Source organism: Nomia melanderi, chromosome 12 (assembly GCF_051020985.1).
Source record: "Nomia melanderi isolate GNS246 chromosome 12, iyNomMela1, whole genome shotgun sequence".
NCBI classification, from domain to species: Eukaryota; Metazoa; Arthropoda; class Insecta; order Hymenoptera; family Halictidae; genus Nomia; species Nomia melanderi.
In genome coordinates this window covers 10604468-10631901 of record NC_135010.1, presented here as the reverse complement: position 1 = coordinate 10631901, position 27434 = coordinate 10604468, and the positions used below count along the sequence as shown (strand labels likewise).

General features: G+C 40.0%; 1 protein-coding gene across 2 annotated transcripts in view; it reads left to right on the top strand.

Annotated features, from left to right (window-relative positions):
• MCU (mitochondrial calcium uniporter) overlaps positions 1-22882 on the top strand; it is a 76002-nt gene extending 53120 nt beyond the window's left edge. For both annotated transcript variants that reach the window (XM_031987932.2, XM_031987933.2), the window contains 5 exons: positions 12752-12928; positions 13033-13151; positions 13949-14095; positions 18252-18455; positions 19151-22882. In XM_031987932.2, coding sequence (XP_031843792.2) covers positions 12752-12928; positions 13033-13151; positions 13949-14095; positions 18252-18455; positions 19151-19522 — 1019 coding nt within the window. In that variant the 3' untranslated portion in view covers positions 19523-22882. The remainder of the gene's footprint in view (positions 1-12751; positions 12929-13032; positions 13152-13948; positions 14096-18251; positions 18456-19150) is intronic.
• Positions 22883-27434: the final 4552 nt, after the last annotated feature.

The window sequence follows — 27434 nt, the reverse complement described above, 5'->3', positions numbered from 1 at the left end:
TCTGTTCTCAACAAAATTATCTTATCCATAATTCACTAACCAAAGAAAAGTACTCCGCATGTACCCTAACACTCAACAATTAATAACAAAAAAATAATACTCAATTCGCACTGAAAAGAATGAAATGTATTCGTTTTATTCCGTTCGCAATCACTGCCGGTTTGATGCAATATCGCGAACCGACGGGTTAGTATCGTTATCCGCGCTCGACACGCGCGATCGAACAACACTAAATAACAGTCCGAAATTCAGTTCCATCGGGAATATGAAAACTAGGGGAATCGCGGCAAAGGCGCGACGCGCATCATTAATACGCGCGCAAGCAACTAGGCGAATTAAGCCTTCGAAAAATCAATTGCCCGCACGGCATCGAGACTGCACGGGAATTGTTCCGGCGGGGTTCGACGGGAAGTTAATGAACGTTTATCCGGCACACGCGCGACGTGGCGTAAAGTAGTTCGAGAGCTTTTTGTTTGCCGGCAATTAAAACGATAAATAAACGAAAAACCGTTCGCGCTTTTGCGCCGCGAGTTTTTATCCCAGCGAACGCGAACTATTCGACGCCGAAGGAAGTTGTTGCACCCGCTGTCCGGAACGACGGTCTGCTTTTCATTAAGCCGTGATTGCCTTAATTAATGCTCTCCCCATTACAGATACCTCATTCCGCAAATGACTTGTCACTCGACTACGGGTAGGCATACGATAAATCCGACGAAAAATACCGACGAACGCGTCTCGCCGGGAAGATCGTATTTCGAATCCGACGGGATGGTCGGCGAGATAGCCATCGGCAGCCGAGAACGAACAGTAGGATTTTAGTAAACACTTGGCGAACTCGTTAGCGGTATCGCGAATATGGAGATAGAAAATTTCTCGAGTTTCTAGGAGCGCCTAATTAGCGGAACTACGACACGCGCGCAATTTATGGAGATATCACGCCGACGGCTCGCGCGAACGATATCGAAAATCCTCGCGCGGAATCTGCCACGTTAGCGGGTTTACAATTCAAAATTCAAATCGACCCCCGTTCAGCGGGCTTTATCAATTAAGAAGAAAGTATTATTATCGTCTCCTTTAAACGGTGGCCGCGATTGGAATTTCGATTAGCCGGATTAACGTTTCTTTTTAAAACAGGATTCGTGATCTTTTTCATTTCGATTCGCCGCGGTTTCGGCCACCTTCGAATTTCGCGTCGGACTGAGCCGCATCGTTGACGCGCATGCGCTGGAAAATTATTTCAAATCGTATAGAACTTTCTTGGCAATTGTTCTTTTCCTGATGAAAGTTTCCTACCGATTTTCTCCTGAATGGAGGAAGAAAATTGGAAGAAACCCGTGTGTTCCGTACCAGCTTTAATTTCGTAACTCGATTCGACGTCGAGCATCGCAACTGCGCACGCGTTGTGGGTCGCCGACGCGCAAGTGTATAATCGCTTCCTTGATAAGTTAGTGTTCGAATGATTCTTGCCGTTGTTCGACTGGCTGTACACTGCTCAGACGGTAAGACTCATTTAAGCCCTGTGTACATATCGAATCTAAAAGCGAGACGCGCAAGGTCCCGACGATGATCGCGTAATTAGACCACAACCGCGTTAATAAGCGCAGCCTGACCGTAGCGATATCCCCCTAATTAACAATTAATCGTCTACTAATCACAAGGCATTATTTTGTTCGAACGGGACCGAATGGTTGCAATCCGAAGCCCCGTACGGTTTCCATAGCGGCAAAGAATTTATTAATTGCAAACGGAGGAATGCGAGTCGAGCGTCGAATCGATGCGCGTAGACTTGCTGGAGAATCGTTGTTAAACGTCTGAGCTCAAAACTCTCGAGTATCATCTTCGTTTCTAGCTAATCAGCGTTAAATGTCCTAGCTTCTAACTGTATTCTGAATAATCGAATTATACGATAGATCGAAAATATTAGAGAATCATTCCCGTTTCAGCTAATAAAATTCCATATCTTTCAAAGTATCTTTTATCAATAATTTATTAATAAATCCATAATCTCCAATAACCATCTTCTTTTCGTCCAATAAAACGTCTCATTAAACTCTTTTCGCTAATCCTTCAATGATTGATTTGACGAAGAAATTCGCATGTTAATTTCATCGCGAAGCCATTACTAATTTGTTGCCACCGATACACTCCGAACTTTTCGGCTAACGTCGTATAACACACGCTGCACGGCGAGCGTGTGGAATTATTTAGTGCGAAGCCTCGTAATTCTGCTCTCCCGGTAACTCTCGCACCCCCGCGCATTGTCCCGGCGGCGATAGTCGTGAAAATTCCTAGCGACGCGATAGGTTCCACCGAATAATAGAGGCATATGCCCGGGAATGGATGAACGTAATAATATCATCGCGAACGGGCATCATTGTATAGTTTTCTGCTCTAATATTTATGCACGCCGGTAGTTCCAGGCAATTTTTCGAGTTCATTAAAAATCTGGGCCACCACGAGGCCTCCTCCATTATCCCGCGATATAATTAACTTACGGCGCAGCTAATTTCTCTCGTGCCACGCGCCTCTTAATCGCCGGATCGAGCCGAACCTTTTTTCGAACGAGAACCCTCCTTTGTTTCCCAGACTACAACGGACACACACAGCGAATTATTCCTTTAGCGGAGAATTAATCGTCCGTGTTCGGAAGTCGAAACAATTAACTCTGTTTCCATAGATTTCTGTGGCAGAAATTGATCGGCGCTCGTATCGCGTTCAGTCGCGCAATGAATATTAATCGAATTAAGGGAGATTATCGTTGAATAAGATGATGGAGACTATATAATTAATCGATGGAAATTGTTAAATATTCCCGGCGGAGTATGGTCGAGTGTAAATCGAATAAAGAGCCTAGTGTTTAATAGAGAAGCCAGTGCGATTTGAATAAATATTATCTCATCTTCGTCTCATAAATTTCGATCTCATTTGAATTCTCAGGTGGAACATTGAAAGATTCCTGTTAATTGATTCACTGCAACTGGATCGTTTCCTTCATTAAGGAAACGCACCGAGGATATCATTCGCGACGAAACGAGCGTTTCAGTAAATTCCATCGAGGCACCGAGTTTAATGCGTGTTCCGCGCATTCGTTTGCAACAGATGTGCATAAATATTCACGACCTGCTTATGACCGAATCCTGCAGGCTTCCACGACACGACTCACCGATGGCATTTCTGTCGTTGCCTCTCGTGCACCCATAATGCGTCTCCAAGGGTATGGGTTCCGCTCTGTACTCCACCCATGATCGGTGACCCCTGAACGACGAGGCCTGTTGGAAATTTAAAGTGCGTAAGTCACCACTCGAGCGTCATCCGATCAATTGAAACTACAGTTTCAAAAGATTTCGAAGTCATTCCGTATTCAACACACTGGAACTATCGATTGCATAGAAATCTTAATTGGAAGTTATTGAAAGTATACAGATAATCTTTGAAATTATAGAATAGGGTTAATGATATGTAAACTAAAATACGAGTCAAACGTTGCATTGCACAATCTTATTTTTATAAAAGGTATACCGTACGATCAATTTTACTGCTCGGTGGTTCCGGTGTTTAATTAAAGAACATGGGGCGAAATGAATAATTAAAGAGTCTATCAATCTATTTAAATCGAGGAGCCAGGGAAACAATGTTCCTTTATTAAAATATAGTCGAGTGAAACGTAACGTGTACGCTCTTCCGGGTCGTAAAAAAGATTTATCGCCGGTGGTGTGCATGGGACAAGGATGAAAGAACGTTTGCGGTGAGTAAAGTGTAAGCAGAAGAAAAAAGTAGCGCGTGATAAATGATTTGTACATGCAGTCGTGGTGTAGCGTGCTTGGCACGGCGCAATGTCGCTTTATTTAGTGACGAAGCTTGTGCACAGGTGGCGCTGCGAGACGCCGCTTTCTCGCTAGTGGAAGTTGTCCGCTCAAGATATAAGACGCTGAGAGACATTCGACCTTATAGTTGAACTGGGAGTTGTTTCTACGTTAATTTTCTCTAGAAAGGGTCTTAGCCTTCGGTTTTGACCCACGTGAACTTTATATACAAACACAAATCATTACCACGTAATACAAACATCATATTAATCATAAGGATTATAGGAAATCAAAGATATTTTACCTTGTAAAATATTGTACTAAATTTTCTATTAATGATATTTCTCTAATAATACGTTTGATAATTAAATCTCACTCCAATGAACATAAATGAATATCCCCACGGAATTCGATATAATTGATGACACGATATAGCATCTACTCATTACCAGAAATCCCCCGACTATATCCGTCGAACACATTAATTATTATAGTCGGACATCACATGAATATTAATCAGAAATCAAAACGTCGAGAGCAATGCCATCAATCTCGAAATCCCACGGAATTAACACTAGGACTACCGTACCAATAAAAGTGACTGGTTTCAGTTTTGCTGTTTCGCAATTATTGATATCTTCGAAGCATTGAATATTCGAAATGATTGAAAATAGTTTCACTTGAATACTATAACGAGTGTCCGAAGAAACTGGAGATAATCTATTGTTACAATTTTTATAGGAATTACACATTAATCCATCAAAATCTGTATCGAAATTGAAATCTGTTGTATCGTGAAATTAGGAAAACCCCTCGTTTCTTCAATATCATTGTATTATTTGCTCCTTTAAATAAAGCTTCGACTAAAAGTTCCACTAGCAAGAGGAACAGAATCTGTAAAATAGCGTACTATTAAAATACCATTATATAATTATATTATTGAAACAAGAATCTATAGCAAACCTAAAATATCGGTAGTCCTAGTGTTAATCTCTACTAAAGCAAACGAAAGCGATATGTTAGAGAAACCTCTCAAGACTCCCAGCACCCCCGAAAAAAACCCTCTTAGCTCACTCGGCGTCTTCGCCCATAAACCCACATCCTCCCCGAATACACGAGAACCATCCCCCGTCCATCTGGATATTAAATTCATCCTCCACTCCAGGCACCACGTGTCACCGTGAAGCATCCTCCACCATTTCACCGAGGGCAGAAAATCCAATGTAGCCAGGAGGAACGCTCGCGCGCGCGTTAGATCGGCTAAATTATTCACCTACCCGTGGGGAGATCCCCGATCACTGGTCGTGCATCCTTGAATAGGTCGCGTCACGCGAACGATCGGTTTACCGGTGTCACCGAGCCCGACCGATGGCACGCGACTTCTCGCCAAGGAGGATCCCGCGGAACGTTTTCGGCTGGTAAGAGTTGATGACCCCGGCGAACACGGTTTACAACGCGCGCGCACAGCTCACTTATCGGTTGGCCAGGATCCAAAGGCAGACTGCCCGCCGGCCGGGAAAACTTCACCACCGCGAAACTTTTCACCGCCGGCTGGAAGAAGGGAGGACGACACCGCTGGCAAGGTGGTGGGCAGCTTCTTTGCCACTACCAGGCTCCGGCGCTTCCTCGCTCAAGCGGTCGGGAGCCGACGTGGGGGCGAGCTGTGAGAGCTACGCGCCGAAGACGGTTCCGCGCGACGGAAGGTTTTTTTCGACTTCTGCAACGAGATATTTGTGCTGTTCCCTTTTCATGTTTATAGTAATTTACGTTATTGAGTAGGAATTTCTGGATTTTAACCCTTACCGCTCCAGGTTGTTTTGTAATCTATCAGCAACTGTAACTGATTTTTATAGTAAAATGAGAAATGCTATGACATTTCTTCGATCTTTTATTTTCCTTCTCAATGCTAAATTTGGATGCGTGGAAAATATAATTTTATTAATTATTAAAATATTTAATATTACAACTGGTGCAATATCGGAGCCTACAGAGTTCAAAGGGTTAACCCTTTCACTCGGAAGTTTCTCGGTAGAAGTGTTTAATAGTTTTTGATGAGACGAAGAGGATTTCTTTGAAACTTGGAGGGAAATCGCGAGTAGACTGAGGAATAAAGATGTTTTATTCTAATGTTTTATGTATCGAGGCATTATACGAAGTTGAACGGTAAATATGAGTGTCAAGTGGTGGATGAGGGTGAAAGGGTTAATTCTATAAGTTTTGGAACGTTTTTGTTTGATGAAGACATTTTTAACGTTTCGTAGGTGTAGTACATTGATTTAGAACGATTGGATGTTTGTTGTTGAGATTCATTGTCGATGGTCTATTGTTTTGGAGAGTAATTGAAGATGTTAGTAATTTAAGGTAGTGATGACAGAATGATAACTGTTTGATATAGGGATAATGTAGGTAATAGAGATTGTTTAGTGTTTCAATGATACAATAGTGTTTGATATAACAGCGCTGTGATAGCTACTATTTGCTTTTGGTCTGTAGATTTCCGATCTTTCCATTGCAGTAATTAGTTTAGTTTGGAGGAACGTTATACATTAATTATGGAGAGTTAATGTGCCTGGTGTGCCGAGGAAACGATTGGAACCCACTAAGATCCCAACAAATAGCCAATAAAGCGACTTTCTCCGGATTATGCTGTGTCGGTCGAAATTCTGCCGACGACGCGTCGGTGCAATAACAATTCTTCATGGTTAAGCGCCCGAAATGTTCGCTGCGTTCGATTATTTATCAACGCGCCGGTGAACTTCTGCTATCTCTGTTCAACATTTGAGAACATTTGGGAGTGCGAAATTGAAGATGCGCAGGATACGGAAAAATATATGAAGTACTCCAGACGTACTACTTTTTTTATAATGTTTATTAGGAAAAATTCTATCGCAACTCTATTTTTTTATATATGTTCTTAGAAATCTGAACAAACCGTTGTTGACAGAATTAACAGTAGAACTACACAATTTCAGAATTTCATATTTTACAAGTACTTAAGTTATGAGTAATCCTAACCTAATTTTTTGTAATTTTATTCAAATATATGTGTTATCGTCGATTGCAAAATGAATTCGCGTGCTTGTACAGTTGCAGGAACAACAGATGCACCGAACAGCAATAAACATTGTTCGAATTTTTGATAGAAACGCTAATTGCTGGTAGTTCTAGCGTTAAATTCGTCGGAATCGCGCGACGAAGCGTCGATTGTGCAACCGTCGATCGCCGGGCCGGTTGTTGCTCGATCGCCAACCGGCATAACTCCTTCCGGCGTTCGTTTCACGGTATCGCGCGCTTTTCAAAAGCTGCCCGGTTTACACAAGCCCGGCATTCCTCTGATGAAAATCCGTTATTGCGGACGCCGACAGGAAAACCGTAATGGAAATCCCCATCCTTCTTCGCGTGAAGAAATATTGTAAAAAATACGCCGAACTAGGTTGTGAGGCGTGGATTGATTTCGCGAATCATTCCAGAGGCAGCTTCATGGAACGATACGTAGACTTTCCACGGCGTTCTCATAAAAATTTCCCTGCGTTCGACGTTTCGAATCGCAGTCGATGCAAAATGGCGGCGTTCCCGCGGAACTGGAATCGGGTGTAAAAGTATTCGCAAAAATTGCAATTATCTCGATACAACTGCTTGCAGAAATATCCCTGATGCTTTAACTACACCATTCGTTTCTCTTTTAGTCGTTTCATTGTTTACACTAATCGAGGATCGTCGACTAGCGATAAACCGTGAAATTCACGCGAGCCTCAAAGCATTTAACGACGAATCGTTGCGACAGGCGGTCGCTGGAGTAGCTTTTAGCGTAAACAACTTGAGAACATGTCAAAAATTAGGTAGCAGGGTCTACTAGACAGTAAGTAGCAGCTGATGCCACAGCTTCCGACCCATAATACCCGATGCTTCAGCCGAGAAAGGCTTCCGAGCGCCTCGAATTCTAGCGAGCGTCTCGTGAGCACCGGTACCGCTAACATAACTTTGATCCTTAGTACCTTTTCAGCCGGATCAAGTGAATCGCTTACGAGAGAGTCTATTAGCAGACTCATCCCCTAACATTCTACCCAGCTCTCATTGGACTCGTTCCTCGCATTTAAAATCTTCGCGGCAACTTCAACTTTCTAAGATCCACTCGAGATCAAAGTGGAAATTACGAACTGGATTCACCAGTCTAGACCGTTACAGATAAGATCTCTTTAAACTATTCAAAATCTTCAGCAGAGGTTGCTAATTTATATGGACACGACTCTTTTGCATACTAAAAAAGAAACTACCTGCTAATCTCCTGTTTTTCTACAGTTAAATGGTTTCCCTGCAACTTCCTGTTCTAGATCTTGAAATCTAGTGTCGCTGCTATGGCTACATTCGTGGTTACAGAGCGAAATAGTGTCACTATCGATCTCTCGTGCAATGTACCGAGCATTGGTTCAATTCTAGATGCACATACATGCGTGTATATGTACACGTATCTTCTTACGTGCATCCACATTTCGGCTGAGACCGAAGTTAATAACGAAGTACCTAACTTCGGTCGGTGAATCTACGGAAACGGGGAATTAGAGAAACGCGTATTGTACTTTAGTTAATCCCTTCCCCGAGAAAGGGAAGGGTCGAGTCGGCCGTTAACGAAATGAAATTCCGTTTCCGCGAATTCCGTGCGCGCGATGGTCGCACGATCGAGAGCTGGATCGCGTTAACCTGGTTAGCAGCCGTTTGATACGAGGAAGGTATTAGAGTGTGGAGACCGGAATGGGACGGCTGCGAGCATCTTTCCGTTGTAAGCAGAACGGAACCGAGCGCCGATCCGGCTGCGCGATCTCTCAAAATGCATCCGCGGGCATGTGAGCCGCGAACGCCGCTGTTTTTCAGCGTTAGCAGATAGACGAAATGATTACTACGTTGGAAGCAAATGCTATCGACGGGAAACAAATTATTGCTTTGGAAAGAAATATTATCGTACTAATTACATCTTAGCAACTAACTTTTATAGGATTCCTAGCGAAAATAAGAAATGCTATAATTTCTTCGATATTTTATTTTCCTCAGTGCAAAATTTAGATGTGTGAATCTAATAATCTTACGATAGTTTTTTTAAAGATTCATTGAAATATTTAATATTATAACTGGTGCAATATTGCGAAAATAAGAAATGCTATAATTTCTTCGATATTTTATTTTCCTTAGTGCAAAATTTGGATGTGTGAATCTAATAATCTTACGATAATTTTTTTAAAGATTCATTGAAATATTTAATATTGTAACTGGTGCAATATTGGAGAGTTCAAAGGGTTAATACGTTGGATGCCATCGGTGACTACCAAATGATTATGATTCGCTCGATGAAACATTTGAAAAGATTTATATATTATCAATAATATTACCTAGTGCAGTGGCATTTAATATAAACGTGTAATGACGATAATGTCGTTCAAATCAATAATTCAATATTATGTATTTTTCATTTCCTGTATTTGCTCCTGAAATCGTGCGGTATTCAACACGTCAATATTACTAGGTGACATGATTAAACTTCCTTCGGGATTAACTAGTTTAGCCACTAAACTGTAGTGGCATGTAATAGCTACCCTTCACGTGGAAACACCCCAAATTCAACGTCGCTAATTTCAGCTGCACGACTGCTGCAAGACGTACAATCTTCCTATCTCATCCTACGCGAGAGTAAACAGTAAATCAAGTAAAATACAAGATACGTTTACCTTGAAAGTGGCTTAAGTCCATTCTTCGAAAAAATCAATTTAACCGTTACAATGGTTAAAATTCTGAATAATCATCTCATTTCTTAATGGTCTCTTAATCTGTTTTAACACTATTACTACCGAAGGTGTCAGACACCTTTCGAAATTTCAACTAAAAATTACTCTCTCAGTTCAATCATTCCCTTCAATAGAATTTTGTACATTTCCTATACTTCATTTTATAATCCTCATTGGAAACGTGAGAAGTCAATGCAGAATATACGACCAAACTTGGAAAATAATTTCAAGTTAAAATTTCAGTGTCTGTCGACACCTCCGGTGGAAGCAGTGTTAAGCGAACTCGAGCCGCTTTCAAAATAAACGGTTCATTTAACATATTTTTCAACCTATGCTCCTTGAAACGTTGCCGCGAGCAACGGAATTTTTCAGGGAACTCGTTTACTTTCCATTGTTGCGGCAAGAACAACGAACGCAGTCTAATTGCTACTCGATACGCCCTCGTACAGAATTCCAGCTCGGTGCTTCGGCGAAGAGTCCGTTGACACAAAAGTTCGTTAAATCCCGTTCAGTGGCCGGGCCGCGGTAAAGCAAAGAAACCGGCGTGTCGCAGCGTTCTCGTCGTTGAAAATGTCCGACGCGGAGTTACCCGCTCCCATTCAGCCTTTACGGGTGTAGTAAAAGTCAGCGGCGATGGGAGGACGAGCGATCGTTCAGCGTCCGCCTCATCTCGGCAGTCTCGTTCCACGAGGCTACATAAAGAAGTCGCTGTTCCGGCTTTACGGCGCGGCTGGCAGTTGCCGTTGTTTGAAGAAGCGCGGAAATCCGACGTCACGGAATTGGGGAAGAGAAAAGGCCGGGCCAGGGGAATTGAATCGAGTTGACGGGAACGGAGACCAGCTTTTCCGCGGCATCCGGAAAAGAGGGAAGCCTCCGGCTGCCTCCGGCAAGGCGGACAGGCGAAAAGGCAATGTTACTTGTTGTCCGTTAACCTCTTGCGCTGGAGATTCGTTCAGAGGCTTGCCAGTTTTACGGGGGGAACTTCGTTTTTTAGCTGTTTCGTGTAGATGTGTAGATTAATCTTGTTCATTAATACGTTCCGTGCCGGGAACCATTGGGTATTGTCATTGCAAAATGAAGAATTTATTAAAAATGTATTATGCAGTCGATTATGGGCATCTTAATACTGTCTTAATAATTTATCTTAATAATTCTTTTTACTGCGATTTGTTTTAACGTTAAATTCGGTTCCCAATCGGCGAGAAACTGTACTGTGAAAGTTGCAATATTCTGTAATAGTTGTGTGGATAAACGATATTTATGTTTGCCATGGTTTAACAAAGTTCACCATAACATCCGTTCCTGATTATATACAAACGTCACATAAATATAATATTGAATATTTCAACTAAAATGTTTTATTTTAAACTAATATAGACATCATAAAAGAATTTTATGTGCGAGGATGCGACTCGCTCGATAGAGTAATGTTCAGCCAGGTATTTGTTAAATTAATTCCTAGAAAAATAAATTTATTGCTTTGCTGTGTTATGCATCTTAAATTATACACCCTTTCCTTGATAGTTATGATTTTTTGCATTATTTTAATCATTGTAAGACATACTCCATCTTGACATGAAAGTCTTTAAAAACGGTTTGGCACGGAACGTGTCAATTGTTGATTTGACGTGTCAATCAAAAGAAACAAAGCTATTTTATATGAGTATTTCACGTATCGATGCATTATAAAAAATTGAATGTATTACAATATTATATACAATTTGTAATTTTGTTATATCAAATCAAATGGCGACTCAGAGTCATCTCTCGAATGCAAGGGGTTAATAGTTCTGTATAGAATCAACAAGATTATCTGTATGCATCAGATGTCATTGGGAATTTTGGAAGAAACATTTTTCGATGTGCTGTCTTTCCAACGCAAGAGGTTAAATACGTTGACTGGCACGAAAATGTTGAAGATTTGTAATAGAATTGTAATGATTTGAATGATTTTAACACGTTGACGTAAATGGTTATCCAGTTCTCGAGTAGGTGCAAATGACAGTAATAGTTGTATATTCTTAGTATTATAAATAAAGATGGAATTCTCCGAGAATCAACTAATTAAAAAAAGTTGCTGTCGTCATCGACGATGTCGAAGTATCAACGTGTTAAGGTTGATAGTATTTATTCCCTTGTGGTAGAGATAAATGGCAGTAGAAGTAAGTATTGACGCCAGAACTATCAACTATCAGAATAATTAATTCTGTCATTCTTCGTTTACAATTATTGAGAAGACGACAGACGATTATCTGAGAAATTACTAATAATTTCAATACATGTACTTTTAAAGTTTACGAAAATTTAAAGAAGTGAACTCGATTGGTAGTTCTAGTGTCAGTGGTTTGATATAGTACATTAGACCGTTATCTAGTTGGTTTTCAATATTACAATTTTCTTATAATTATTTTCGAACAATTTGTATACCCTGATCGTTTATGATCACCGTGACGACCAATGTATCAATTAGCAACTTAAAATTCGTGTCGTCCGGAGAACGCTTTTTCTAGATGCTTCGAACGCGTTCGGTTCTCGGACGAAAGGATGATGAAAGGAGTTTACACTCTAGGCTACAAGAGCGTTGCAAGGAACACTCGAGTTAAAAAAGAGAAACTGCATCCGATTAGTCTGACCTGCTCGTTTCGATATCGAAAAGTAGCCCGACGCCAGCGTAGCGCCCGATTTGATGAATGGCTGTAGTGTTCGAGCAAGTCGCTGCTCCTCCGCGATCGACTTAAATTATCTCTTTAGTGCAAGAACCAATAGAAACATTCCACTCGCAAATAGTCTATTCAGTGATGCCTCAACCTTTTCATTCAACTTTCATTAAAACATCAATCCAGCTGACAAATAGATAGATCTCTGTTCCACTGTCTCCAAATCAAGAGCAAATATCATAGATCTATAAATTCACATCGAACGCGCAATATTTCGAATATTTCCTAATCCCGGTTCCCTTATTTACTTAATAAGCAAGCGAACCTTCAGAGAAATCCTTCTAGCAATCAATTTAGACATAGCACTAGCTCCATTCCCGGCGAACCGGTCGAATTGATAAATAGCTAGCGCCATAAATCTCTGTTCCGGAGTTGAAAAGAAGCACTCAGGCCTTATATCTTTCGCGAGGAAAGAACTGGCGGTCCGTTTTTCAACAGTCCTCGATGCCAATCTCAGTTTCAGAAGTCACAGTGACGTATAGACGGGGATTACCGAAGATCACGGTGCCGCTGCCGTCCAGGAACGAGCAGTGCGTGTTTACGCTGAAGCCAATAACCCACACGGTCGGCGACTTCGTCAAGATGCTGAGAAAGGAGGACCGCGGCATCGATCGTGCGATCGTGAGGACACTCGGTAAGCGTGCTCGTTACCATCGATAATAGAAATTACATCCAGCGGCGGGACGCCGGGCGACTTTTAACGCGATCACACGCCGCATTCGGGATTAATGGTTTCAGACGGCGTTAGAATAGGCTCCAGCAACACGATAGAAACGTTAATGGAGGAGGACTTCCAGCTGATTATAAACGACAAGGAGTACCTCGTTACGCCCCCTTTGCACCAGAGGCACACCTTGGTGAGTTCTTCAGGCGTGTATTAATCTGCCTGACCTGGTTTAATATTTAGAGCACGTGTACGGACGGGTTCGGTATTCCCGAGCGCGCATTTGCATCGCTGTTGCGTCGTTATCGCGTGCCCCGTCTACGCGCCGCTTTAACATTAAAACCATCGAATCACTGAATTTATAATCGCTTTTACACGAGTCTCCACTGTGCAGTTTTTAATGGTTTGCCTGTTTACGAAATTATTCTATGGTAAAGACCTTTTAGCTTTAGCTTAGTTCCTCTTTGTCCGCGAGTTTAGATGGGAAATCGAGTATAGAATTTTCGTTTCACCGAGTATTACTCCATTTCATCGAATGATTAAAATTATATTCGTTATTATTTTCTTATGAGAATCTCTAATTTGTACTTTTTAATAATTTGAATTTTTATAATATAATTTTATGGTAAAGATCTTTTAGCTTTAGCTTAGTTCCTCTTTGTCCGCGAGTTTAGATCAGAAATCGAGTGTAGAATTTTCGTTTCACCGAGTATTACTCCATTTCATCGCTTGATTAAAATTATATTCGTTATTATTTTCTTATGAGAATCTCTAATTTGTACTTTTTAATAATCTGCCTTTTTATAATATGATTCTACGATAAAGATCTTTTAGTTTTAGCTTATTTTCTTCGTTGTCCGCGAGTTTAGATCAGAAATCGAGCGTATACTTATTAACTTACTAACTTATTATAGAGCCGGGGAAGATGTTCTGTTAAATAAAGCACTTTTTATCAGTATTCTCGTTTGACCTTGCTCCGTCGCATTTTAGGAGAGCGTAGAGAAGCTGTCAGACGTGCAGATATTGGTCGGAGAACTGTACGAGGTGTTCCACGTTCGAGAACATTACGCGAGCATGGAGAAACAGGTGTTGGCCGAGTTGGAGGCTGTCAGACTGGAGTTAGAGCCGCTGGAACAGGTAAAGTCACTCGGTCGGGCGACAGAAATCTAATCCCTGCTGTTTCAACCCCGTCGCCGATCCACGGGGAAAGATTCGCCGTATATTCTGAAACCCGAGAATCTGTTGCTACAATTATCCGTGTAACGAAATATGCGGAGTCATTATAATTCCGCCTCTGCCGGAGCACACAAGAATGTTCATTAGCGCACTGAAAATTTTAGTATTTCAAACCCTTGCCCTAGAATTCACCATAAATTTCTGTGGCTATTGATAATTCGCTGGAAAAAGAATTTTCTGGTTGTTTGAAGTGTACAATTACCTTGAAGATAAATAGTAATTGTCAATATTAATAACTAATGGGAAAATAGTATTGCAATATTAATTATTGGTTTTTTTTATTGGAATAACGAATCAGTGTTCATTTAACTAAGACAATGAGTAAACACGTCTATTCGAAAATTAACAATGTCATAACATTTCTTAGATCTTTTATTTTCCTTCCCAGTAAAAAATTTGGATGTTTAAATCTAATAATCTTATGATAGGTTTTTTTAATGATTCATTAACACGTTGAATGCCATGGTCACCGGTGCGAGCAAATCGAATTACTATAATTCACTCCATTAAACGATGATTATTCGCAAACATTTCTATGTTATAAATAATGCTATCCATTACGGTGACATTCAGCTTGATGAACGTGCAATGATAATAATCCAATTTAGTCGAATGATTTAATATTGTATTATTTCCATTTTGTGTATTTTGCTCTATGAAACCGTGCGACGTTCAACGTGTTAAAATATTTAATATTATAACTGGTGCAATGTTGGAGCCTACGAAGTTCAAAGGGTTAATAATTGAAAAACACTATTTCACTTCCACATGTAATTCATTGCGTACTGGCAACGAGAAATCTCGTTTTTTATAAAGACACTTAGCTATGCAACTTTGCTATTTACCACAGTATTTAAAAAAATATTAAATTCGATTCGAATTGATTATCTGTTTAAAATATATTACATAACAACATATCTGAATTTTTGTATGTATATTCATATAAGTTGATCTCACTCAAAATTGCCATCGGCACAATTCAGTTTTCTGAATATCAGTACGCAATGTGGTAACAAACAACATTAACCTCCACTAAATCAATCCAAAAATCTGTATCACGTGTTCCAATCGTTATGTTCCAAAAGTTTTTTCAGATAAACATGTAATTCTTCTTTGTCTTGCTTTAGTCTTTCATTAAAATATACTCTAGCTGCATTTGTCCTGCGTTCGGCGAGTGCAGGCTCCATTTTTTTATTTCACTGCGCGCAGAACGAGAGGTTTTTCAAACTAAATTCCACAGTTAACAGATTAAAATTCTGCGTTTCCTTTTGTTCATTTAACCACTTGCGCTGGAAATTCAGAGATTTGGCAATGCGCGACGAATTTTGCTTATCTTACGCTGATATGTTGCTTTGGTCTTTCATTCGGCGAGTACACACTTCATTTTTTTATTTCACTGCACGCAGAACGAGAGGTTTTTCAAACTGAATTCCACAGTTAACAGGTTAATTGTAGAGGTTCTATTTTACTTCGACATCGAACCAGTTACAATCAAGTGCCCTCGCTGGAACAAGTGACAAAGAAGCCGTCGAACGTTTCCCAATAGGAAGAACAAGCGGCCGGTCGGCGACAGCGAACGTAAATCGATAGAAACATTCCCGATGGTATCTAAATTAAACGGAAGCTTAAGGAACCACGTTATTAGCATTCCGTAGCGTTAGAACGCGGCACGCGCGCGCATTATTCACCAAACAACGCGTACAGCGCCGCTGTTTTATCGCTCGTTTTCTCCTCGCCGGACGAATTAATTTTCCACGGAGTTCGCTTAATCATCGCGTTCGCCGCCGTTCGAACGCGGAGCAATTAACGCCGCCGCCCGACTCGCGATCACCGAAAACCGATTCACGCGTGTAATTATACAATACACAACGGCTCGTTTCTTTTTCGCTCGCATTCTCTTCTTCCATCCTTTCCCATCGCACGATCGATAATAACCGGACGGTTAATGGACGCGAAACGGCGGTGCTTAAGCGGCGTATCGCGGAATCGCCGATGCGTTTACAACCCTCGCGGAGTGAACGAACGACGCGATAAAGGCGGATAACGCTCGGGTTTTGTTTGTTATCGCGGCAGACTTTATCTCCCTTAACTTGACAGCTACCAGGTTCTTACCACGCTCAATGATGCACTGTATCGTAGAGCAGAATACAGGAAACGGGAAAAATTTGATGTTAACCCTTTGCACTCTGTAGGCTCCAATATGACACTGTTTATAGTATTAACCCTTTGCACTCGGAAGTATTTCGTTAGAAATATTTAACATTTTCTAACTAGACGCAGACGATATTCTTTCAAATTAACTCGAAGAAAAATTGCAGGTGAATTGAGAAACAAAGCTTTTTATCCCAATATTTCACACACTGATGCATTATGTACAGTTGAATATTGAATATCCAATTTTATAGTTTTAGAGTCACCTGTCGAGTGCAAAGGGTTAAATATTTTAATGAATAATCTTAGAACTATCCTAAGATTACTGGATCTTCTATACATCCAAATTTTGAATTAAGAAGGAAAATAAAGAAACCTAAGAGATCTTAGAATATAATATTTTCCATTCTTAAAAACGGCTTGCAGTTGGTAGATTACGAAATCGTCTAGAGTGCTAAGGTTTAAATTATTTAATTGAATTGTATTATTAAGAAAATCGTTTAATTGAAGGAACTATAGTAATTCCATTTGCCACTTTTCAATTTCGTTTTTACTAGTTTTTTAACGTTTCCTTGTAGAAACTATAAATCGATTTATGTTTCAGTCTCTGAATAATTTAGCAAACTGTAAAGAAAGAAATCAAAATGGGAAATTCGTTGAGCCACGAAGTAGTCCCAGTGGTAATAAGTCTGAAACATTCCTCTTCACTTTCTTTTTCTGCTTTCTCGTGATGATTTACCGTAGCAGTCGTGTACGATGCAACGAAAAAGTAACTCATTTCGTATTGGTGCATTCCTCTTGTGCTGCAAGCTCAGATGAAATAGTGAGGCAGTCTAAACTGGCGCGGCTGCGTTCGTAAAATGTAATTTTCCATGATGCTGATTTTCGTCGTCAACGATAACTTTCCGATGGCGACGCCGGTGCTGAGGGAAAGGGTACTTATTTCAAAGGATAATTAAGGGAAGAGCGCAGCGGCCAGCGAAATGAAACTGGAGTAATGGAAATTCATAACCAAGGGAACTTTCCAGGAAATGATAATCATAACGATAGTGGAAACATTGTAGACGTCCCCTTTTATTGTACCATAGAGTTCGAAATGGATAACGGTATAAAACCTTCCAATAACAATTAAGGAAACCCGAGTCAACGTTACCAAAGCTCTCCCGATAACTCCGAAAGGGTGAATTTTTGACCCTTTGCACTTCGAATGTGCATCAAAATTGTGAAATTTCGTATTCAACACGTTGAATGCCATGCCAAACCAAATCGAATTACTGTAATTCAATTAAATGACGATTATTTGAAAACATTTGTATATTATAAATATTGTTACCTAATGCGGTGACATTCAGCTAGATGAACGCGTAATAATAATTCAATTCAATCGAATGATTTAATATCATACCTTTTCCGTTTTGTGTAGTTCGTGAATTTTGTTTCGTGATTATAATAATATTTATGCAGTATGAAATTAATAAATATCAACATACGAACACAAATCAACGATGTATTCGATAGTTTCAATAATTTTATTGAAACGAATATATTTTGTAATTTTGAAATTATAATGACGTCGAACGTAAACGCCTGTGTGTACAGAAGTTTAAGTTGGTTAATTATTTAATGTCGTTTGTCATTTTGCAATTAAAAATTGAATACATCAATTTAACTCGGTATATTGATGCGTGAATTCAAAGTCAATAAAATACCAAGTTGGAAATAAAATACCATTGTTCCCCTTATTTTGCGAACAGATCCCTCGTTAAGTTAGTTTAACAGAAAATTAATCTATATCTCAAAAAAATAAGTTGAATATTTCTAGTGACAAATTTTCGGAGTGCAAAGGGTTAATTGTCGAACAACCGACGATCATAAGCGCAAAGCCCTGTTCCATGTTCTGTTACAGAAGCTACAGGAATTGGAAATCACAGCCGCCAGAAGGTCGAACATATTCACCTGGGTGTGCCTGGCCCTGATGTCGGTGCAATTCAGCGGTTTAGCCAGGCTAACTTGGTGGGAATACTCGTGGGACATAATGGAACCCGTCACCTACTTCGTAACTTATGGCACCACGATGGCTTGGTTCATCTACTTCGTTTTAACAAAACAAGTGAGTGTTTATTTGCAAATATTTACAGTGTTTCGTCTAACTTCGTCTCCAACAAAATCGGCAGAAAATGGTTGAATAGTGAAAGCAGAAACATTTCGGACAATAAAGTTAGACGAAACACTCTGTACCGCACGTTGCATGGAACCTGGCGCTCGTAAGCTTGTAGAAACAGTCGTTGGGTTCAGTGAATTATATATCACAACTGAGAAACTGTGTCAGCTAGGTTGCTGATTGTGTATTATTAGAGTATTTACAGTGTGACAAAGTATATTTAACGAAACGAGATTACACATTATACATACGATCGACCACGCGACTACGAGAAGGAACGCGTCTATAGTACCTGTAGTATTGATGGAATTCAAATATGTTTTATTTAAAAAAACATAGGAATAGATAATTGAATAAAATACAAATAAATAGAAACGATATAGCTCGCAGTGTACAGGTCTTTTCTCTTCTCAACGCAACTCTCTCCAAAATCTCTCGCCATCCGCACTTAACCTTTGCACTCGAGAGGTGACTCTCAGTCACCACTTGATTTGAGTGAAACTATAGAACTTAATATTTAATATTGAACTGTATATAATGCATCGGTGTGTGAAATATTGAGATGACATATATACGAATGGTTTTTGCCGGAGTTTTCTGGAGTAACCGTTTCAGTGAAATAATAAATTAACATTGCTGCGCAGGAATACATGCTGCCCGACGTGCTGAACAGACGACAGCTGATCGCCCTCCACAAAAAGGCCAGGCAGGTTGGTCTGGACATCAACCTCTACAACACCCTGAAGAACAGAGCCTACGAGTTAGAGAGCACCCTCAGAGTCATCCGCGGACCTCTGTACGAGCACCAGTCCCGCTTGGAGAAGTTGAGAAGGGAAAGATCAAGCTCGAGCAGTTCCAGATCACCGAGCTCTTCGCCTAGTCCTAGTCCTAGTCCTAGTCCGGAAAGGAGTCTTCCTAAGAGAGGGATCTTCCCGCGGAAGGACGCGCCCGATAAAGAAAATTCCACGGGGCCAGGGGTCAATCCGGCCTCGCCGCATAAAGGAACCAGGGATTAATCATCGAAGACGTCAATGGACCGGTTCTTTTGTTTCGTTCCTTTGTTTCTCGAAGAAGGCACGCACCAGGGTGTGTCCGCCTGTTGACACTTATCGTTGAAAGGGGATGCACGGTGACGAAAGGCGAGCGGAGTATTAAAAAGGGAACGATCGCTTTCACTCGCATGGAACAACCCAGCGGAATCGTCGACGGAGTCTTCCAAGTCGTACGACGACACTCCTAATCAACGACTACATGTATAATATGTATCTGCCCAATGCTCAATGTTGTTGACCTCTGTGCGTTTGGAAGATGACGAATGGGGATGTGTATATACCGCAGTTTTCTACATACTATGATTCACTACACGAGAATTGAGGGAATCGTCTTAGGCGACATTGGGGGACGACGATCCTCGGCAATGTCGACGGTGTGTGGTTGATCAGACATCGAATTTTTCATTGTTTTCATTTGCTAGGAGTTATCGACTATTCGAACGTGGTAGGTGAAATTGTAATCTAGGCGAGGTATCTTCAGGGTAACGATGGCTACCGATGTTTAGTTTAAGAGCTATTCCGAAATGTTCTCTCCCGTTAGTCTCGGACGACGCTTCGTAATAGTTAATCGAACGAGACGTAGGAAATTCCATTTCTGATGAACCACTCGGTAGATATACATACGTTTATGATTCATGCTGGTTGTACTTGTGATAAGTTCTTTTTTTTAGTTGTAATTTAATAATCACCCTTCTCACGAATCTCTCGCGAGCACGTACTTACGCGCGTTTCACCGACGATCGACGATCGATCCTCGGTGGATTTTCCTTTTACGACTTTGACCGCTTTACTCGTCGCGTGTATTATCGTGATATGTTTCCTGCGAATCGACACCCGATAGGCCGCATGTAAATATATCGTTTCCACGTCCGCGCGATCGACGAACCATTTTATTCGTTCAACTGACAAGGTGCGCTGTACTTAACGCGTTCCTCGACGAGCTGTCGCTTTTACTTATCGTTTCAGGGAAGTACAGATGTACTTAGCGAACAGCCATGAATATTTGTTGTTTTTTTTAGTGAATTTCTCTGACGAAGGTTACTCTGATTTAAACGTTGCTCTTCGCCGTTCACGGATACACGGATGTATTTAACCGTATCGTTCGTACACCCTGCCGGACGTTTTTACAATGTTACTATTAACGCTTGATTAACGCTGATAGAGAACGTCTCTCACACAGTCTAGATATTTATAACGATACTCGCTCCACTAACATCTTTTATCCCTATTGGTGGCGCACGATTTTAACGATTCGCGGTACGCCGTGCACCCAATAACGAATTTTCGACTTTAACACCCTTAACACTTAGGAATAAAAAACTATCGTTAACTACTTACTGCAACCTAGAGTATCATTCACGAAAGTATCTTAGGAGTAACATAGGAATATTTCTAGCCTGTTTAAGAACTTTCTCTCGCTTTCGGAAAAATCCCTTATCCGTCCGCTCGAATAGCTCCCATTGTACTCTACGACCTCGGGGAACCGACGTTTCACTTCCGAAAACCGTTTTACTCTTATCAAGATACCCGGTAATTTCGCGTAGCTGCTCGTTGCGTCGCAACGGCGGGATACACGTTTAACAAACGGATCATCGTTAGACCAGAAATTTCATGCATTTATATTACGCGAGACTGCACGAGTGAAAATGAATAACGTCGGTCGAATTCGGCGAAGCTTTCAGTTTGACTTTAACCGGATAAGTTCGTTTGTTCCGAACGGTCATCGACAGAAATGTAAATTTCCGATTGGCGGTCGGTTGTCATGGACATTGTCATTAATTTCTTTCATAAATAGATCACTCCGCTCAAACGATTTGGGAGAACGGCATTTCACGAGACACCGATGTACCGTACACTTAGAATCGTATTCGAAGAACAACTTCTGCTAGTCGGCTATGAAATAGGTAAACAGTCACGATTTCGTATGGATAGCGCGTTAGTGTCACCGGAGAATAGGCGAATCATTGTATACGAGGCTAAAGCACAATTTCAAGGGACTTTTTTTCGAGCACAGACATTTAATGCATGCCGCTTGATGTTGCATTCGGCGATCCAACCCCTTTCCGACAATCGCTTTTCCCGAGCTTCATTTGCGACCGAAGCAATCTAGTGCCAACGTTCACGTCGCAAAACAAAAGGAGAAGAGAGAAGGGAACGATCCTCGAAATTGTCGCGAATCAGTTCGAAGCTAATTGGGAAGAAGCAACGAGCGATGCAACGGGTGTCTCGACGATGAGTATTTTGTAAAATCGTCACTGAACAGTATAAAAGACAGGAAGCGACGAATGGTCTCAGGTTTCGAAACACTCGAACGACCTCAGCGAAGGATCAGTTGTATGGAATTTTTGAAAGTTTTCATTGATTTATTTTGAGACAGGCCAGAGAGATGTACGAAAATCGCGAAACAGTCGTTACTGTTCAGTGAACATTTAATTGGGACGTCTTTTAAAGAGACACCCGGTGTATGACGAGCAGAACACACGTGTATTGCTTCCTGGAGACGAATTTTCCTGTACTCGCAAACAACTGTTCTTTCCGACATATTTTTTATGATCTTTAAGAAAAAGATTTCGTATACACAAGTTTTTGTATATATACAAAGGATATATATATATATATATATATATATATATATATATATATATATATATATATATAGACATATTATATATATATATATATATATAGACATATTATATATCATATATATATATAAACGTATGGTTATTTTGTAAATGTTCTTGTTGCGCCGTTTCCTCGGAGCTTACGAACGAAACGCCTAAACTGCTCGTTGAGCAACGGACGACTTTCAAAACGTCTTTTATTCTTGGTTGGAAGGCATCGCTTTACTTGAAATCTCACGTGACGTCGCAGTTCAAATCGAACATCGTTGTTTCAACCGCACTGTTGTGTCTTTTTAATTGACAACGATCAACGACGACCCGACGTTCAACTGATATCCGACGAAATTAGAATGTGACTTATATCGATCAGGCATGTCGTTGAACAACGTGCGGACCCTGTTTAGTTAGGTGACGTTTCGAATTCAGAATGTTATCGCGCAAGGTTCGAAGTGTATGTATGCGTTTCCACTGCTCTTGAATTTGGAAAAAACGAACGAACGGACGATTCGGAGTGTAATTAAAACGGAAATTGTTTCGAATCTCAGTCGCCTGTACCGCGTACTCGCCACATGTACATATTACTCCCAACAAATGCATAAATGTTTATACAACCTTGAGTTGTGCTGTGATTTACGTCCATGTATCTAGTTATGCATACAAAAACGGTTGGAAAATAAAGTAAAACATATGAAACAAGTGACTCGTGATTTTTTCGATTGAATCCCAAAAGTTTCATTTTTATTCATTGTCACTTTTCAACCTCCTGACCTGCAATATCGTGTCCGGCTCGTGGTGAAAATTTTCAACTGAGTTTGACAGATCCGAGTGTTATTTATTGATGTTTTAATTTAAAGTAAATATTAATTTTTATCGCCAGTCGTTAAGCTTTTGAGTAAACGTAGATATATGACAGGTATCAACATTGTTTCCTTTTATAATAAATGGTTAGTGACTGAGCAGATTTAACAAAGGGTTAAAACTATTAACCCTTTGAACTCTGTAGGCTACAATATTTCACCAGTAACGATATTAAATATTTTAATGAATTTTAAGGAAACCACCTTAAGATTATTAGATCTTCCAAATATACAGTTTGTACTGAGAAGGGAATTCAAGGTCTAAGAAATGTTATAACATTGTTAATTTTCAGTAGGACTATCAAAATTGGTAGGAGTTGCTGACATATCACAAAACTATGTGCAGTGCTAAGGGTTAAAATAAAAAATAAATAAAACTATTAAAGGACGTTACTACAAAGGACTCTTTGTTCTATATTAATTAAGGGAAACATTCTTCAATATTCCCTTATGGTTTCTATAACAAAAACATTGTATACTTTTTCAATTTCTTCTTCCTTCTTCGACACAATTTTCCATGCTTATCTCCCTGTTACGATCCTGCAAGAATTATAAATTAATTGTTCCCTATGAATCAGTTCCTCAAAGCATAATCTCAGTGATATTCATAAATTTATAACATATTTGACAAAATGGACATTGACAGGATTATTTTAACGCTACGACATAATCGAAACTTTCGTCATAATGATAAAGATAATTGCGATATTCATTGATTCGCGCCGATGAAATCGGTACGTTTCCTGGAGCGCAGAAATGACGCGCCATCTAGCGGTGAAAGTTTTGGAGTGTTTCTCCCTATACCCGCAATGTGTAAGACAAGGACAGAGCTACTGTGCGACAAGGACAGAGAGAGGAATCTCTATGCCACCTCCTTCGAAAAAGCATCTCATTGGTCCCTGGTACCTACGCGCGAAGCATGACGAGTAAGGAGGTACCCGACAAGGACAGACACACATTTGCGCGGGAAAGAGAGAGACACACAATGGCGCCCGAAACAGATAGCGAACTCGATGCAAAATTCATTAATATCTGCGTTTGTACTAACGACTCGTCAACATTTCTGACTACAAAATGGAGAATGGACCTTTAGGTACAGTTCTACATCATTTTTCGTAGGATTTTCTTTCGTGTTAATTGTTTATTAATGGTTCTTTAAGACAATGTTCGGAGATCAGTTGAAAATATTTGACAGGGGCTCGGTGAATCATGAAATTGCTGACTTAATAGGCATAATTTCTGAACTTTGATTATTATAGACATTAGAGTGGAGTTATAGGAATGTTACAAAAATGACTATTGTTAACTTTTGGTTAGAATTGACGAGTTATTAATGATTTTTGCGAGAACAGAAGCAAAAGTGATCCCGCCATCTGTTATAGAAAAGCTCAAACTATTGGCTAATTAGTATAACAGGCGCCTTGCTAGATGGCGTCACTGATAATCCGCATGAACTCCCACATCGGTAATGTTTGTCTACCAGTTTCATCATTTTCCCACGGATGGCGCCACTGATATTCCGCATAAACACCCACATCGGTAACATTTGTTAAAGAGTTTCAGCGTTTTATCACGGATGGCGCCACAGTCGACCGCGTGAACTCCCATATCGGTAACATTTGTCTACCAGTTTGAGCGTTTTGCCACGGATGGCGCCACCTGTCAAAAGTACAGATTTTCGTAAGCAGATAATTCGTGCCGCTTTATGAGTTATATAGTATACCAAAAACGGAAAGAATTATTTGTCGTAGTGCGAAGCTTATACTGAAATGATTATCGAACACAATACTGAAATGAGAAGAAGATATTTCCACGGCTAATGATAGATGTCTTCTTTATCAAGTTTAAGGCTAACTTAAAAAAGACTTTTTTCTATCTTAACCCTTTATACTCGAGATGCGACTCAGTCGCCATTTGTCTTGATACATCAAAGTTACAAAGTTTGATGTACAATATTAAAGTTCATTTAATGTAATTATCCTTGAAACGTTAAAATAGAATAGTTGTATCCCTTGATTTCTATGTTATTTATATTAATGTTAGTTATGATGTTAGTTAGTTTATTGATATTTCATTAGAAAATTTATTGACAAAGAAGCAAAGGAGGTGAATCAAGAAAGAAATCCTTGATTCTTAAGAACTATGTTCCATATAAGTTTCATTAAAATCACTGTGTACTGATTGAAGAGGTTCCCTTGTGAGATTGAAAGAGAGTGTGATTGAATTTGAAAAATTTGGAATTTAGGTTATCGAATTTTAAAATGAAAAATATGAAATTAGATTGATTAAAGGGAAGAATGTGACAAAATCGAGATTGACTTGGAAACTGTCACAAGTCTCAATGATCAAATATTAATAAAAACATAACTTTTGAGCGATAACAATAGATTATTGGGTTATTAGTTCAACTATCAACAGTGGTGACATCGTCAGAAAACAATGCACGTAAGCACCCTCAAACTTTGATCTAATTCTAATAATGGCAATTTAAAGATGAACTTTCCAGAGTAATGTAAGTGGAAATACTACGCATTGGTCAGACAGAGGAACACACTCCTTCAGCAGCCTTAACCTACGATAAGAATTCTAGATATTACACTATACTTTTGATCTTTCTCATTCGTCGAAAGCTTCCAGCCTAAAACGTTCTTTAGTCATTTCGAAAATCGATTCTCTCAAAACAACGAATTGCAAGCTAAACATTCTTCGGCATCCTGAAACGGTTGCTCAGCGAACTTCACAGTTGTCACTATCTCTTCCGTTTAATGTCGCTGGGTAATCTTGCGTGTCACGTGTTCACCGGGTACACCCCATATATACTTGCACTCGCGTAGGCGAAGAGGAATCGTTCGCCTACGCGACTTTCCGCGTGTGTCGGAACACTGCTGGCTGAACCGTCGGTGTGACAGCGACTAGCACCTGGACGGAGAGCAGATACAAGGAACGTTTCTTCCCTATTTTCCCAATTTCAACAAAATTGTGCACCGAACAGTGACTATGTGCGAGAGTCGGCGTTCGGTAAGTTATTATGGGAACGGTTAGCGAAGTGGCTACCGGAAAGGGGAAATTCCCGAGGAATCATGAAGGAGTGAGTAGAAACTAACTTTCTGTTAACACTTTGACTGTAACCCGAATTTAGGCGACAGAATTTGTTACGTACACTTAACCCTTTGCGCTTCTATGTCGAATATGGGTCGACAGTAGATTTATTAAAAAATGTGACGTTTCTTAATTGTATTATGTTGATATATTTTAATGGTATTGGTACAAAGAATCTGTCACGCTGTTTGCTATTAACTAACTGTCTTTCGAAATATATTTCGATCCAATGTCTGTCTAATCGGGAAATGTTGAATATTTCTAGAGAAACTTTCGATTGCAAAGGGTTAAAAGTAGAGTATATACTCACCTCAGTACTTCGATACTATAGAAAAATTCGTACATCTTTTCTAAAACATATGGAAAGTATTGCGAGACATTTTAACCCTTTGAACTCTGTAGGCAATATAGCACCAGTTATATTGAATATTTGAATGAATCAAAGAAACTACCCTACAATTAGATTTTCCACACATCCAAATTTTGTACTGAGAAGGAAAATAAAAGATCGAAGGAATGTTATCGCATTTCTCATTTTCACTAGAGATACAATAAAAATTAGTTGCATACAATACTATCTAGAGTGCTAAGGGTTGAAAGTAAAACTCGTAATCAAAGAATGCCTGACTTTCAGCGAAGCTCAATATTTCTCTAATGTTCCAGAGACAAACAAGTTTGTAGGACATTGTTCCTCAAATATTCAGTTATTTTAACTGAAATTTTTAAAATCTCTAGATGATAGTCATAAAAACTCAATTTTCTTATTGTTGGTATGTTTATTTTGTTTTTCTATACTTTACAGATACTATTAATTCAAAAAATGTCTTATCTCGACGACTACTTTACTCGGAATAATTGATAAATGCTCGTTATTATTATTGCACACACGGTGTGCAACCGGTCTCGAACAGGTTAAGCAGCAACAATTTTTCAGTTAAGATAAAAGTTTTAAAATAGACCTTTGGCCGTTCAGGACAGTCGGATAGCACACTGCGTTGGATAATTCGAGTGCAGGCGATGTGTCTTCCATTTTCGCTCATCCACGCGTGTCTCCGTCCGGAAGCGTGGAACTTCTTCGCCGCCTATTGTGCGCAGCTCGGCCGAAGTTGGTCCGAAGTCTGGTGACTTCGGTAACTCGGATAGCTTCTAATGGCATCACCGGAACATCCTATTTACTTTGAGATTCCGGGACACTCGTTTGTTTAATCAACCGTGCTGCTGGAATATTCAATAACCCTACGTCTTCTCGAGAAGTGTTTACTTCGATCGAATTACCACCGTTTATCTTTTGCTCTT